The 17,366-nt window shown below is 39.8% G+C and overlaps 1 protein-coding gene across 1 annotated transcript in view; it reads left to right on the forward strand.

Annotated features, from left to right (window-relative positions):
• The window catches only part of anos1b (anosmin 1b), a 44,053-nt gene that overhangs the window by 13,236 nt on the left and 13,451 nt on the right, over positions 1-17,366 (forward strand). The window contains exons 3-6 of the mRNA XM_027289884.1: positions 11,277-11,339; positions 12,029-12,236; positions 13,068-13,252; positions 15,357-15,486. Of these exons, the coding sequence (XP_027145685.1) occupies positions 11,277-11,339; positions 12,029-12,236; positions 13,068-13,252; positions 15,357-15,486 (586 nt within the window). The remainder of the gene's footprint in view (positions 1-11,276; positions 11,340-12,028; positions 12,237-13,067; positions 13,253-15,356; positions 15,487-17,366) is intronic.

The raw sequence follows: 17,366 nt of genomic DNA on the forward strand, positions 1-17,366 counted from the left end.
TATAGCACATATATCAGTAATGTGTGCATGTTGAGGTCAGCCAGGGTTAATGTCAACAACAGCCAAGGGCATGCCCCCCCCTAAAACTCCCACCGACAGACTGTTGCAGGGGATACCACACTGAGCAAAACATCAGACATCAACTTTCAGCTTTATCTAACCCCCCTCACCACCTCGAACTAAAACACAAACACACACAGCTCCTTTGACCTTCCCCAAACTTATCTATATCCTTCTTTCCTCCCCCTCTCCCTCCCTTTGTTTCTATTCCTGATGTTTAAAGTTCAACAGAGAAACAGAGGGAAAGAGAACAGAAAATATTTTCAAGTTTAATACCATGTCTAAACTATACTACCCTGGCATTGTCTCTTTGCTGTTGTACATATGTGAATGCAGTGTGGCACTATGCTGTAACCGACATCCAACAACAGTCTCTGAAAGTGGCCAGTGGGGGCTGACGCTGTGTAAACCACAATTTTCCTCTCAGACAGCCTGATACTGCGCAGACATGCACAGTGTCTCTTCATGCTTGTTTGAATTGCAAAGTTATTAATTCTTACCGTTTTACAGTCTGTTGAAAGTGGCTACAGCCCAATTTGTAAAAGTCACCACGGCAGGCCAACAACAATAAATTAGAACATAGAGGCACATATCCCAGTCCTGAGCAATAATTGCCAAGATTAATCAAAATAATGAATTATACAGCGGAGGAAGTCCAACACTGTTTAATGCTCCCAAGGTGTGTATATTTGTTAAGAGGATATGTGGGAGATGTTTAAGCAATTTTTTTTTTTTATTGATTATGCACTTCGGGAGCATTAAACAATGAGCACAGTCCACTTTATTATTGTTTCATTAGGCTAACAAATATTCCCAGGTTCTCTTCTGTGTTCTATTAAATCTACATTTGTTCTAGTAACACATTCTTTTATCTGGAGCACAGCTCCCAACAACAGGTTATAATGAACTGCAGAGAGCTAGATGGGGATATTGTTTGAAATATTTTAGCAGCTCTGGGAAATATCAGTCAGCTTTGTTCACCATATTAAAATATCTCAACAGCTCTTAAATGGATTGCCATCAAACTGTCTTAAGATATTCACTTTTCACAGAAGATATATCCAACACCTGTTTGTTAGATTGCCATGAAATTTTGTATTCATATTCACGTTCCCCTCAGGATGGATCGCAGTAGTTTAAGTGTTCTCCTGACTTTTCATCGTGGTCATCGTCAGGTCAAAATATAATTTTTTTCTTTGGTTTATGATACTTGTCATATGTGCCTTGTATTTTGTGCTAATTGGCAAATGTGCTAAATTAAGATGGTGAACATAGTAAACATTATACATGCTAAACATAAGCATCTTAGCGTAGATATTGATGACATTGGTGTTGTATCTCGTGCGTCAGTACAGCCTCACAGCATGGCTGTAGACTCCTGATACGTTTTTAGAAATATAAACAAAAGCAAGAGTTCTCCATGTTTTATAATATTAAATATTGTCTAATCAGAAGCAGTCAAAAAAATTACCTTTGTATAAAAGACTGACTGTCTAAGACTGACTTTGATTTAGATTTAATCTGATTAATAATGAATGAATGAATAAACAAATCTGGCCAGACGTTCAATGTCAGCTGTGAGTGCTTGACAGTTTTGTGAATTGGTGCACCAGGTACCATTAGTTTGAAATATTTTTAAGGTGTAATACCCAACTCTTTTCTCCGCAGAGAGAAAAAGAACGAGATAGTCAGTGGGTCATCTGTTGAAGGAAAAACAGTCGTCTGCACAGTTTGATTTTCAGACTTTTTCTCTGGGGAGCTACATTCTTCTTATGTTTATAAACCCAATTTTAGAGCTATTAGTAAGGCAAATCTAACAAAATGTGACTTGGTCTCGATCTACATTCCACTGCAGGATCTCATAAAGCCTTTTGGCAGTAAAACATACTCAATAACTTTTGACTCTTTGCAGAATAATTTGGGGACTGATATTACTTTTCCCTTAAACTTCTTTTTGGGTCCTTACACAGACTTGGAGCAGTGATGAACTAGGTTGTTCTCGCTGAATTTTAACATGTGTAACACAGTTAATCTGTCCGCTCGCAGTCACACACCCACACACAAAGTGGTGCGCTGTGAAACGAGGGAATTCGTTTAATTTCCCATGTCATCTGTAAGTGGTAGGAAACACAAGTATGTATTGTAGTTTTTGTTTAGAAATGTCATTCCCTATTCTTTAATCATCTTCAGTCTCAGAGTCCCAGGAGCATTAAATAAAAGCATACAAGCAACCAAACAAACATAAAATTATAAATGTATAGGGGGCGGTAAAGTGCATCTGGAGGACACTTGTGAAATCTTTGATTGCAGGATATTCTGGCTTGTCTCACTGACTGTGGTGCTTTATCTGTGCTTTTCTTACATCAGGGCCGGGAATTTCTCCATTAAAGACACACACACACACACACACACACACACACACACACACGCACGCATCAAGCAGATGTTGCCCCAACACATATGGTTTGGGTCACATCATCAGTGGACTCTCTCTCTTGTGGAAACACACATGGGAGTTCACTAAAACTGAACTACAGCCCTCACTCAATTCCTCCATCTGTCCATCTCCTCCTTCTTTTATCTCTTTCCGTCCCTCTCGCTCTCTCACACACACATGCAGAGGAGACATAATAATGTGTACCAGGTGTGTGTGCGTCAGCGGGATGTCCACCAACAAACAGGTCTGATGCAGAACAAAAGAGCAGAGCTATCAAGTCACTGTTACTCTTCCTCTTATCATCCCCTCTTTCATGCATCATTCCTCATAACTTGCTCTTAAGAGGTTCAAATGACTTGTAATAGTTGTAATAGTTCTGTATACTTAGGCTGTGGCTCAGGAGGTAGAGTGGGTTGTCCACTAATTGCAGGCTTGGTGGTTCGATCCTTGACTCTTCCTGTCCACATGTGAATTTTATCCTGATGAGTTATTACTGTTTGATGCATGCAACGTAGAGGCTGTGTGTGCATAATGGGCACAGGGATAATTGTTTTTCCCACTTCCCCTTAATCCTCTTTATAAATATCTGTATAAAAATATTTATTTTTTTTAGACATCTCCTCCATCAATTTTCCATCACTTAGATGTTTCGTAGCAGCACAAGGCTAAGCACAGTAATGCAAATGTCCTCATGTCCTCCCCACTCCAGCTTCTCCTGGTGGTAAAGCAATCTCAGGCCAGGTAGGAAATGTAGTCCCTCCATCAACCTCCTTGTGCACATGCTTGGTATATATCCACAGGGGTACAGGTGGTGTCTTTAAGCACGAGGGCGGATAAGCTGTAAAGAAAACTTCTTTTTAGCTGCTTGTATCCACAATCTCATTCTTTCAATCTCTACATAGGTGGGGTCGGAGCATATATCAGCGGGTAAATTAAGAACTTTGTCTTCGGGCTCAGTTCTACCTCCACCGCAACATCACACCAACCCTCCTTTGAACACATGCTCCATCATACACACATTTTCCACTGCGTCATGATCTCAACTTGAAGGTGCTGACTCTCACCTCATTTGTTTCTAAAAAAATCAAGCAGTTTAAACAATCAGGCAGTCATCTCTGTGTGCCAGTCTGAAGCCCCCTCACTCTCCTCCTTCGATTTTAAAGCATCTCAGTCACTATCGCTCCATTTGGACAACCCAGTGCAACAGCTGCAAACAACAGCTTGCTAGACATACATATCAGTTTTAATTTGTTTTATTTCGTCTCCTTTTCCCACACTCATTTCTATTCCTTCTGCTGTTCATTTTTATTTTGATGTGTGGTTTAGATGTCTCATTTGCTTAAGATTAAGTGCCAATTCTGTTAAAATATTGTTAGAAATGTCAGATAATGCAGAATTATTTCAGGTTTTCAAATCTGTACCTGATTGAGCGTTTGGTTTTTGGGTTCCACCTTCTAGAAAGTTAATGAACCAGCTTATCCTACAAAACCTTTGCCTGTTTCTCGCAATAAATCTCATGTAGGTGAGGTAGTTTGAACGATTCCTGCCACCATCACATACATTTCTTTATTTCTTTATTCCTTCAGTTCTCCGTCCAAAATAAAGTCATCAGTCTAGCATCTTTTATTAATTTTATTTTAGACGGAACGAAAGCACAGAAAGAAAATGATTAGAGGAAACACAGAGAGAGAGAGAGAGAAGGAGGAGAGAGGGAGCTCTGACAGGATTTTGTCTGAGGCCGTTGTGGGCACATGTGGTTTGAGAGGTGAGGAAGCTAACCACTGAACTATCTCAAAGCATTTGTCTTTTTGACCGTCGTCCGTTCTCTTTTTCTTTTTCCTCTGTTCTCTTTCCTCCCGCCTTTCCTCTCCTCCCACAAGCTGCCACCTTAAGTTAGCTCTGGTTGTTCTACATGTTTTTCCAAAGGTCTGGCAAAAGTCTAACATGCTTTTCAAAGGGATATTTGGAATTTGTTCCGCTACTTTTCACTTAAGTACCACAAAGCCTGAAATGTGTGTTTCTGTGTGAGTGTGTACATACAGTGTATATTGGTGTGTGCGCGAGTATTCCAAATGTAAAACAAGCATGTTCATGCCCTCTGAAATGTTCTGTTACACCTCATTTAGCATTACAAGTACAGTTGCATATAGTTTAGGCTGTAAAAATGTAATAATATTAAAATATAATTTGAAGAAAATCAACTAATTGTAATCCCATATGTGTAGATTTAAAAAAAAAAAGATTTCTACAAAGTCAGTGCTTGTCTTCTTTGCTCTCTCTCTCTCTCTGTATGTACTGTATTTTAGACAGTATTACAGTAAATGTGGCAAATTACAACTACTGAATAATCAATAAATCATCACTTATAATATACCTTTAACCTTGAGTCAGTATGTGACATTAACCTCTGAACCACGTGTTACAGTGTGAGCCACTGTTAGATTTTGCAGGAAATCTGCTCGATTACTTTCCAGGAGAAAACATCAAGAGGATGTGATTTTTCATTTTAAACACGTGTTTCAGGTTCTTAAATTAGCTAATGGAAGATGAGAAATGCTGATGGAGAATCACTTCTAAGTTTTTTTCTTTGTGTGTGTGTGTGTGTTTAAGAAAGTGAATATGAGAATATCTTAGTGAAGAAACTTCCTTTAGTGCAGCAAAATTTACTTGAAATTCAGTCTCAACACGAGAGCCGCTTACTATTGCCACACAGTAATACCAGTATTCTGAGACTGAGGCGTGACTGAGTCATAGCTATAATTTTACAACTCATATTTTCCACAATTAATAATAGTAATATATAATACATCAGGGAATCTAACTGATAGAAAAATGTTTAAAATGCTACTAGGGCTGGGTGTTTTACCAGAATAGCTTTTTGGTGCTGACTGAAATATGTCTAAAATCTTCAAGCACAGAAGGCTCAGATAGTTTTTGATATATCTACACACAGTTTCACAATTATTGCACTATTTTTATTGTGGCACCTTGTGTATACCCGGTAATTTACTTTGACTTCCTTTGTTAAATAGACACAGGATTATGAAGAAAAACAGTATTGCTAAATAAAAAAGTATTGTTTTAATATTGGTACTGGCACTGGGGTTGATTTTGGCCACAAAACTAAAGCAATAGTACAAACCCAGTCCTAATACCTAATCCTAACCGCTACACATATGTACTGTGGGGTATAGAAAATAAAATAAACCCTGAACAACTGATGACAAGCTGAACACATAAATTAACATAAATACTTTTTCACATTGCACCCACTGAACTGATGACCGTGTATGGAGAGTGAGCACATCTGGTCTGTTGCTCTCTTTCTTTGTCTCTCTACCTTTTCTCTGGACCTGTTTCACTATTTGTCTTTCATCTCTTCTCTCCTTTTCAACTGACACTCACTTCTTTCCCCCCTCTATCCACTCCGAAACCACATCTCTCCTCCCCTCCCTCTCCCATTTCCTCTCCTCCCTCTCGCTGAGTGTGGCTGTCATCCCTCTATTGTGGCAGGTGAGGCCATAAAACAGCAGGAGAGTCCAGAGGAGGGCTGAGAGACAAGGTGTGTGTGTGCGTGCATGTGTGCATGTGTGTGCGTGTGTATGTGTGTGTGTGTGTGTGTGTGTGTGTGTGTGATTAATTATTATACAGATATCTGAGGAGCTCCTATGCAAACTGTGCGCTCACACACACACACACACACACACACACATACATGGTCATTAATCTAGGATCTGTTGTTACAGTGTGTTAAACAGTAACATCTCTGACCTCTGACCTCTGCTGTGTCTACTGCTCTCTCTCTCACACACATAACTCATCATGTCACCTTCAAGGCCAAAAGTGTCTGTTAGTCTCTCAGCTCCTCTTACACAAATAAAGTACAGTGGATGTACTTTTCAGTGATTTACAACAGCCAAGTGATATTTGAGAGTGTAAGGTGTGTACCACGTACATACCACAAGCATTTTCAGCTTAAATCCATTAGCCTCCCTTTTTCGCCCCTGTCTTCTCTTTCCCTATGTAAAATAATAAATACTCACATTTATTACTGGAGATGAACAGTGTGTAGGATTTAGTGGGATCTAGTGGTATAGTTGCAGATTGCAACCTCCTTAGGTCACCCTTGTCTTTTTTTGGCGTGAAGGAGAAACTACAGCTGTCTAATGTGTGAAAAACGTCAGTCCAACATTTGTTTTTGGACTTGTGGCATCTGTAGATGTAAAAGGCTCACTTGAAGGTAATAAAACACTTTCCATTTCTACCATAATCCATAAATAGAGCCCAAAAATCTTACACACTGGACCTTGAAATAGTAAAAATACTGTCACATAGTAAAAGTTTTACATAAAAAAATGTAGTAAGTAAAAGTATGAATTATTTGACTATTACTAGCAAATATACTCAAAACATCAAACTTTAATAAAGTACATTTTATTTCAATGTTGTAGCTGCCCAAGGTGGAGCTCATTTTAATTCATTAATAATGCAATCTTTTGCATTGTATGTAAATAATGCCTAACTATAGCTGTCACATAAATGTGGTGTAAAAAGCGTAAAAAGACTTTCCCCCTAAAATATGGTGAAAAACAGTATAAAGTAGCAGAAAAGAGTAATAGTAAATAGTAAATGTGCTTATTTACTTTCCACCACTGATGTGTAATACAATAAAATCAAACTTTATTGTCCACCATGGTGGAAATCTGTCTGTGACTTCAGCCACAACTAGTCTGTAAAAGCAGCATAAAAATGTAATAAGCAGACACAGAGACTGAGACGGCATGTAAAATGTAAAACATTAACTTCATCCAAACATAGATAACATCTGTGTGCACCTACACTGACTGTAGACTAAAGAGAAAGTGCAGTTTCAAGATTAAAAACTGTAGTGGAGAAATACGTCTTCTGTAAAATAGTACAGGAAGAAGAATTATATCATTGCTAGGATTCATTGTTATTTCAAATACGATGGAGGTTATCTAGTATCCAGTAGAGACTGACGGGAAAAGGACCCAGACCGGTGACAATGCGATTACATGGTCAGCATCCTAAATCTCTATCTCAGAGCGATACCGCACATGCTTTTTATTAAAATACATCTCAGTCCTAATGGAGTACAACTCTCTCACCTGATTATGATTATGTTGACCCCCTGAGCTACACTGCTTTTATGTTTACAGATAAGATGCACATACCAGGACGTTAAATTTAATGTTAGCACAGTTTCTACTATTGCTTTTAACCTTGAAATACCTCTGGACTGCAGCCAACAATAAACTTCAATGGCTATGGAAGTTTTAGCCTTAGAGGAGTGGAAGATAAGTCAGGGAGAGCAGGTGAAGAAGAAGGAGAGGTATTGAGCTGAGGCAAGGAAGGAGGTAGAGGAAGATAGTACATAGATGAGAGGTCACGGAGGTGAAGAAGAGGAGTGATAATGTGAAGACAGGAGGCAAAAAGAACAGAGGATTATGGAACAGGATGGGAGGGGGAGAAAGGAGTAAGGGAGGATGAAGGACGAGCAAGAGGAGAGGAATGAAAAATTAAACATGTCTGTAACTGATCAAAGTGGCAGAAAAGGAGGAGAAGGGGGGAGTACAAGAGAAGGCCGGGTTTGGATGTAAGATGCAGTGTGTGTGTGTGTGTGTGTGTGTGAGGTGTTTTTGGGGAGATTTTGACAACCCGAACAGCACGTGGTCGAGTGAAGAGACCCACGAGCGCTCCTTGAAAAAACACATCACACTTCAAGATCTGGTTACAATACTATGAGTGTATGTGTATGTGTGTCTTGTATTATCTCCGTGTCTCCTCATACCCAGACTCCTTGAGGAATGCATAATTAACAGAGGAGAAAAATGGGGAGGGGGGGAGAAAGGGAAAATAACTTAAAGTACTTCACTCAAATTGGATCTTTTATGGGCCAAAGCTTCAAAGGTGGCTGTAAAATGGCTTATTCATGGAGAACAATGTTTGTGGTCAGCTTGGCAGTTTTAATGGATTCAAATGTCGTATGGATTAGAAGTCCAAAGAAATTTCTAATCCATGTGCTACGGGTGTTCCAAACAGTTGCTAAAATATTCGTGTTGATCAATGAGCTGGGGATAAGCAGTTTAACATGCGTGGAGTGGTCATTTTAACAGTATTGTAAATACCAGGGCCACCCAGACTTGTGGGGATGCCTAAACAGGCATGTGTCAAAACACCTGCAATTATTTTTTCCAATGAAAGACCACACACTCACAGACTTGACACATTGATGTGCATCAGCTCTCCTGAAAAGCAGCAATTGCGGAAAAAAACAGACTGACACATTTCATCTTCAGACTTCTTCCTCTGCCTGTATGACATGTCCTGTCATCTGGTGTGCTACTCTTGACAAATGATACGATGTGTGGGGGCTGCAGCTGATGATTGTTTTCATCATGATTATTTTCTCAATTAGAGGTCCAGTGTGTCCAGATTGAGGTGGCTCTTTTTATAGAATGTGGCGGAAATTGAACAGAAAATGAATAACTATGTCTTCATTAGTGTATAATCAATTCAAAAATAAGCATCCTCATGTGTTTGTTACCATAAAATTAGCTTTTTATATCTAGAGTCACGGAGTCCAACATGTTGAACCACCATGTTTCTACAGGAGCTCAGAACAGACTTTTTAAAGATTTCTTTTTGGCCTTTTTGAGCTTTATTTGACAGAGACAGCTTAAAGAGTGACAGGGACACCCAGAACAGACATTTTTAAAGAAAAAATGATTATAGGGATTATCAAAATAGTTGCTAATTAATTTTCTGTAGATTGACCAATCAATGAATCAATTGTTGTGGCTCTAGATGTGTGCTGCACTTCCATTTAACTCCTAAATATGGGCATCATTTAAGCATAATCTACTAATAATTCACTAATTAAAACAATACTCCACATGAAACTGTTGTATGCACTTCTATGTCATTAGCACATTTCTAACTTATGACATTAACATGTTACAGAACATAAATGTATCACTGAGTGGCTTTTACAATGTGCAGATTAATGCATTGTCCTGCTCGCAAACACAATTAAGATATGCCTGGAAAAGTAAAAAAAAAAAAAAAAAAACTTGAGATCATAGAAAATAATTGCTCATGTCATGACTGTTTGGAGCATAGTGAACATATGGACGATCTTTTATACAGTCACCATTGGAATCCATAGTAACCTAAGTCAATCTAAGCTGACCACAGCCTTTGTTCCCTGTGGAGAGGCAAACTGCAACCTTTTTACAGCCACATTTCAGGCCTAAAGAGCAGGTTTTAATACTCAGTGGAGAGGTTTGGGGTGTGGAGTATCACTTTAAGTTAACCCAAACTTTTTCTTCCATGACTTAAATGAAATGAACCGACTGCACAACATTAAACAGCTATCATGCTCAGAGGTTAAGAAACCAGCACATGTGGCTTCACCGGCTTTGGTTTGGTTTGCTGTATGATTCCGGATGAGAATTTACTGTGTCGTATTTGTCCTATTTTCTACATGGAATGAAAGTTTACGTAGTGTTAAATGCAGTGCTCAAGTGTGACCATAACGCTAAAAGCCCACACATTTGAAATAGTCACAGTCATCAGTCTGCTAATGAGCTTCCTTAAAACAGATTTCATCCAACAGTAGCCATTTATTTGTACAAAGATGACGTTTTTATGGCTTTCTGTTGATTCTGTTTGTTCCCCTGGAATCAGTGAGATGGAATAAATTGGGGAAATGATTGAGGCCAGGCACGCTGGGGAGCTGAGGAAGACAGACAGACAGACAGACAGACAGAGGGAGTGAGAGAGGAAGGGGGAGGAGGTTGGGGGTGAAACCGCAGTTTTTATATGTTGTCTGGTTTTAATTTGGTAAGAGCCATCATTCACCAGTTCACTGAGGTGGCAAACCAGATGAGTGTGAGCATGTGTGCTTGAGGAGTGTGCGTTTCCTTTGTGTTCCCTACCTGCTAAAACACTGAGAGCTCCATCTCTGCAAAAGCTGAAATGCTCTGACATTTTGTCAGTCATGCATGTTTGTACTATTTTTCTTCAAACTGAGGCTATTTGAAGGAATACTCAGACATTTTGGGAAATACGCTTATTTTCACTTCTGGCTTCAAGTTTAAAACAGTGGTTCTAAGTTTTATGCCTTTATACTCCCCAATATACATTTTATTTATCAGTCATTAACAATGATAGGGGAAGCAACTAATAAAAAGGATCCAAGTTTAATTTTAGTAAAAATAAAGGTCAGCAAATAGTATTAAAAATCAGTTTTTCTTACGCAAGTCATATTCAACTTAATGTCACTTCATATTTTTCCCATGGTCATCCATGGTCCCCCTGCAGCAGCGATATGTCCCACCAGTGGGGCTGGTTTAGAAGATCGACACCGCTCTTGTAAATTAATTAACTAATTAACATTTTATATCTTGTTTGTTTAAAAGTGTACAAAGTGAAGAAGAGACTTCAGGAAGTTTTTGCTTTCAGCCAAGAAAAAACGGCAAACAACTTTTTTTTTTGTACGTATTAAACAAACACGGTATAAAGTGTTAATTTTTCAGCTTAGTTTTCTCCTGTTTCCAGTCTTTATGCTAAGCTAAGCTAACCAGCTGCAGGCTTTAGCTTCATGTTGAACAGACAAACATGAGAGTGGTATTGATCATCTCATCTATTTAACTCTCCACCAAAGAAAGTAAATAAACATATGTATATCCCAAAAATCTTATGTTGGTGTGCCTAAAGCTTCATATTCTGTTTATTTCTCTTTGTTTATGTGTAGTGTCTTCAACCATGCAAGGATCTGTGGGAAACCAGGAAGGTGCTTTCTCAAAAGTCCTGTGAGGTAAGACAGAAGGAGAGTGTATATGATGTGTGTGTGTGTGTGTGTGTGTGTGTGTGTGTGTGTGTGTGTAGGTCACAACACCCTCGGTGGCAGTGTCACTCCTGCACCAGAAACTTGCTTTTGTTGGCAGCATGAAGCAGTTTCTTTTTTTTTTTTTTGACTGTGTATACCCCGAATGAGCATTCCTGTGTGTATTTATGCAAGCTATATGTGTGTGATATGAATAACATGTTTGTGAGCTTTTTTTCATGTATACACACGAATAAGCGCATCAGTTATGTGTGTATTTTGTGTGTGTGGCCCTAAATGATTATTTGTAAAGCCAGTCGCTGTGGCCTTCAGATTAGTTTTTCATCACAATAGCTGAAGCATGTTACTGGCTGGATGGATGACTGGCTGGCTGGTTAGGAACACAGGGTAATTCAGAGCTATTAGCTAAAGCTCGTGTTTACATTTTGCTGATCCGCAGCCGTGTGCACAGACACACACGGAGACACGCACATATATAGTTATGCACCCCCCCGATCACAGCGGCTGCCTTCAAAGATTCAGCAGGAGTTTACCAAAGGAAACACTTTCACCTCTGCTGTGTGTTTTCCTGCCCTCATGTGTGTGTTTCTAAATTACATATTATTTCCGCTGTGTGTCATCTGCAGTAATAACACTTCCCTCCTTGTTCTTTCTCTCAGAAGCAGACAGAGTGTGTGACGAGCAGGGAGTTTCTGACCTCTCTGAGGTCGTCTCGTCAGGGTGACTGCCCTCCGCCTCAACGAGCCACCGGGTTTGCTGCAGCCTGCGTGGAGAGCTGCTCGTCAGACCAGCATTGTCCCTCCCCTAGGAAATGCTGCTCTAATGGCTGTGGACACACTTGCCAAGCCCCAGCCAATCTATATAAAGGTAAAGCTGTTTGGGACTTGTTTGTGGGCTCTATTATAAGTGGCTGCTACACTTATGGAAGGCGTGTTTGATTGTTTCACTCAGCATAACACTGTGTTGATTAAAAGTATTGGTGCTGTTGTCATTGGCCACCCCTGCTTATTACACATAACTCTGAACATGCTTTTAGTTGCTCTTTTGGGAGGGATGCAGTTCCAATATTTGATGACATCTAGCTCTTGTTCCTTTGGTGTTCAAATGTACTTATTGTGAGTCTGTTTGCTTAAAAGTGTCTGCCAGATGAAATGTAATTTAATGTAATAAAGATCCTTAAATACTGCCTGCTTGACTGCATCTGAAGTCTCAGGCGGCCCCGCCGTGGTTAAAAGCTCCAGCTCAAGTCTGTGTGGATCCAGTCAGGAGTACAAACTGTCTCAGACGCCTGTGTGGTGAAGATTCGGCAGCCATGATAATTAAACACAAAGATAATATTGTTTGAGTGATTTATATTTTTGCATGAGCAAGTTTTGGTATTTTTTCCATATATAATAGAAAAATGCAAACCTTAAATCATGTCATCTTTAGTCAGTAACGATTGCTGCCTGGTTATTGTCATCATCCTGATCAACTGATTTAACAAATATAAAAGCAATATAACTATATACGTATGGTATGACTACTTACTATATGGTGGTAGACAGGTGAAATCATGTTTACTTATATATGCCCAAATCACAAATTACAAAACTGCAGTCAAGTTACAATAAATACCCTTCTATACGCAGACCATCAATCTATCAATAATCTATAATAATTTCATAATAATAATCCAATAATCTTGTTTCCTTCCAGGTGTTCCTCTGAAGCCTCGCAGAGAGATGAGCTTCGTGGAGGATTCAGAGGGCAATGTGAAGGTGGCGTGGGTGTCGAAGTTCAATGTCAGCGTGGAGCCCATCGTTTACATGCTCCAGTCCCGCTGGAATGTTGGGATTCATCCCAGTGAAGACCACGCCTCCCCTTGGACTACTGTCGCCATGGTAACTACAGTAACCTGCAGCTGCTCACTGTCTTTATTGGAGGTTAAGAAAGTTTGAGATATTGAAACATTATTAGGGGATAATAGCTGTGGAGATGTAGGGAACTGATATGAAAAAAATGGAACAACATTGCATATATATTCTGTCTAACTAACAACTTTGAGTCACTGCTGAAGCCATAAAAATGGCTCCCTGTGCCTTTAACAGTGGAACAACGCCACAAAGTTTGTAACATATCTTTACCTCATAACTCTCAATTTGCCTCGAATGATGAAACTTCTCAGCTATGGAGATGGATGTTAGACTCTGTTTCCACCTCATCCGTCTGCTGCCTTGCTGTCTAAACCTCTCCACCCCAGCCAGTCTCCCATTCTGCCAGGGTAAACCGTATGTCTGTGTGTGTGTGTGTGTGTGTGTGTGTGTGTGTGTGTGTGTGTGTGTGTGTGTGTGTGTGTGTGTGACAGAGCGAGTGTGTGTGTGTGTCAGAGCGAGTGTGTGTGCACACTGTACGTCCGTGTGTGTGTGTGTGTGTGTGCCTGTGTGAGGTTAGGTAAATAAGCAGAGCTTAAAAAGGAACCACAGGCAGCCACAGTCGTTCCACAGGCTGACTCTGAATGACTGAACGCTCATTATAGACTTAAATAGATGGCAGCTCGTGTCTGTGAGTGTGTGCATGTGTGTGTGTGTGTGTGTGTGTGTGTGTGTGTGTGTGTGTGTGTGTGTGTGTGTGTGTGTGTGTGTGTGTGTGTGTGTGTGTGTGTGTGTGTGTGTGTGCCTGTGGATGAGTAGATTTTAAGCAGTGATTACATTTGCACTGTCAGGGAGACAAAACATATGAATCTTTAGCAATTTTAACCATAATTTTGGCAAATCGTTTAATTTCACTATTATCAGATGGAATTCCAATCCGACTGTGCTCATCTGGCTTTCCAGCTCATTAACTTGTGAAACTTATATGTGTAAAAGTACACGGGACTTTATGTCATGCTTTTGAAAGAAGATATAGTATGGATTTGTGAGAGATGACAGAACAATTGTGCCCAAAGTTAGCTTAGTTTGAAGTTTCTATTTTGAATAAGACAAAAAAAAACCATAATAACCGATTTTAGTATTGAGAACTTAATATTAGTCTTAAAAGAACAGTTTGACATTTTGGGAAGCATTACATGAGAAGATTAAGAACACTCTCATATCTGTACACTAAGTATGAAGCTACCATCAGCCTGTTAGCTTAGGTTTGCACAAAGACAGGAAACACAGCATGGCTGTTGAAACAGTCCAGCACACAACCCGACATAAAACCACAACATGTCGTTTTTACATTTCTGTTCTTGTACAGTCGAAATAAATAGGGTTAGAACTCAGTCAGCTTTAGAGATGTAATTGGATTTAGTTCCTGCTGGACAGAGCCAGGCTAATTGTTTCCCCCTGTTTCCAGTTTTTATGCTAAGCTAAGCTAATCAGCTCCTGGCTGTAGCCAGGACAGATAACAGGCATGAGAGTAGTATCAAAGTGAATATGTGTACGTCCTATATTCCTTGAAATATTAGGATAGATAAACGATGATAGGGGGAAAAAAAACCCTGTATATTCTGTTTATATTCATCTTTGTAGCTCAGTAAGGATGAGTATCAGTTTGTTTTTAAAATGGGAAACATTATTTAAAATCTGTTTCACCTGTGACCACACCAGCTTCACTGATAGGTGTGGTTGGGTGTGGTCAGAAGCATGCTTTGTTGCATATGTAACCCCAGTCACCTGTGCATCAGTAAACTGAGAAGTTAAATCACTGTGGGTCAACAAAAAAAAAACATTTCAAAGCTTGTCTTTCTTTGTTTCCAACATGTAAAAGAAATTAACGCTAAACCTATATACAAACTCAGTGGTTAAGTAACAACACAAATGAAATTGTGAAAGGACGTATATACTTATTTATTCCTAGACTCCATAGATTTAATTTACTACGAATATATCTCATAACCATCATCATGGTCCTTCCTTTTTAGTATAAAGTTACTCTTTTGTTACTCTATTATCAGTCGTATATAATAATATCTGTGATTTTAAAACTCCTTCTCTGTCTGTCATGTGTTTGTGCTTTTAGACCCTTTCTGAAGATGTTGTACTGTCCGATTTGAGACCTCAGCGCTGGTACCAGTTCAGAGTAGCAGCCATCAACAGCCACGGCAGCAGAGGCTTCACCACACCCAGCAAACACTACATCTCCAGTAAAGGTAGTGCAAACACAGCCTAAACACACACTCTCATTTTCTTTAGAGAACTGTTATGACTGTCCCGCAGAGACTGATGAGTCCTCCTGCATGTTTCCGTAACCTGTGAATTTTGATATTCTGTCATGAGACACTGAGCAAAACACGGAGTCTTGCGTTCCATTTGTGTCATTTTATGAGAGATATTACACCACTCTGAGGAAAAGTCAGAAACTCGGGAACTTCCTGTGCTTCCCTGTTCTTTCTCTCTCCTTCACTCAGAGTTGATGGATAAGGTACACACGGCAGGAAAAGTATCAGGCAGTCCATAAAACACAGACAGGAAAGGAAAATAGGAAAATACACTACTACACATGCACATATTCACGCATACTGTACAGACACACACATGTACTGTACGCATACTCAGTTGGTTTAGTGCCAGAGTGAAATCCCTGGAGTGGGTCAGTGAGACAGGGTGAGAGTAAGACAGTCTCACACACACACACACACACTGTAGGAGGTCCTCGCGCTAATGCTTAGCAGACTTAGGTCATATTGGTGTTGTGCCAGGATTGGCTAGTGATATGAGTCCCCTGCCAGGATTGGCTAGACATGTTTGTATGTGAATAATGACTTTGGGTTGGACTGAGCTTTGGAAAAGGGTTCTTTATCAATTGAGCACTTATGGGAGATTATGAAGAGGTGTCTGAGATAGCATTTTCCACCTCCTTCAAAATAGTTGAATTCCTCATGCCTCCAACCTGTTAAAGGAATATTTGGATCCATTATATATGAAGCTGTAATTATACATGTACAAATTTATGTATGACCAAACTCTGCTGAAGCAGTCAGCTTTCTTGACACACAAGCACCAACATTTTTGACATTTGGGAGGTGTCCACATCTGTGACATAAAGTTCATAACTTATGCAGAAATTCTGCAAAAGCATAATCCAGTTTAAGGCTATAGCCAGCAAAGTGTGAAAATTACAATTTTACAAGGGATTACATGGGTAATTTGATGCCTGGAAGCAGTAACTTCCTGAATTCTCCTCTGGTTGCTTGTTTTGTATGGATTGAGTTTCCTGTCAGCGGATTTTGATCGATTCGTTGTGCTAAACTAAGATAACTAGCTCCTGGCTACCAAATAAGCAACTGCACAAAAATCTCAAAATGAAGCATTTACACTTCAGTTTTATTTATGCTGGAGAGAAATGGCATTGGTATTGATCTAATCATCTCACTAATCTGCAAGAAAGCAAAATGTCGCTGAAGATGTATGCGCACCCATTTGTATGTGTAGCTATGTATTTTAGGGCCCGGGTTAAAGAGGTTAAAGGTTAAAGACATACTTAAAACATTATGTATACCATGTGATCGGAGTCAGACTCTTGTGTTTTCAGTTCACTGCTCTGATTAGTCAGGGGCTGGAGGTTAGGGGTCACAAATCAGGAAGCTGGCAGATGTCAGGATGGTTGAAGTTCCTCCACTGTGACCTGATGCTAACCAGAGAGAGAATTTGAATTTGAAAATATCCTTTTCCTGTTCATTTATATGTTAGGTTTGCACAGGACGTGCCAGCAGTAATTACAAGGGAATGTCTGGAACAGAAATCTCGGTGTCTTCATCTCATGAAACAATGGACTGAAATCAGCTGATTGAGAGAGACACACAGAGTGAAAGGGGGCCTCAGAGAAGAACGTGTATTTTGGTTCTGAGCTGACAATTACCGCTGGCAATGAAAAACACACTGCTTATTCCAAAGAAAAACCACACATGCACACATAAACAGGCCAGGTCCTGTAGCCCTAATGTGCTGTCCTAACTTTGATCTCTGCATTTGGGTCAGCCAAGCACAGCCCGGGGCCTGTGGGAGGCCTGCCATGGGGGATGTAGTTCTA

Source organism: Larimichthys crocea, chromosome XVII (assembly GCF_000972845.2).
Source record: "Larimichthys crocea isolate SSNF chromosome XVII, L_crocea_2.0, whole genome shotgun sequence".
NCBI classification, from domain to species: domain Eukaryota; kingdom Metazoa; phylum Chordata; class Actinopteri; family Sciaenidae; genus Larimichthys; species Larimichthys crocea.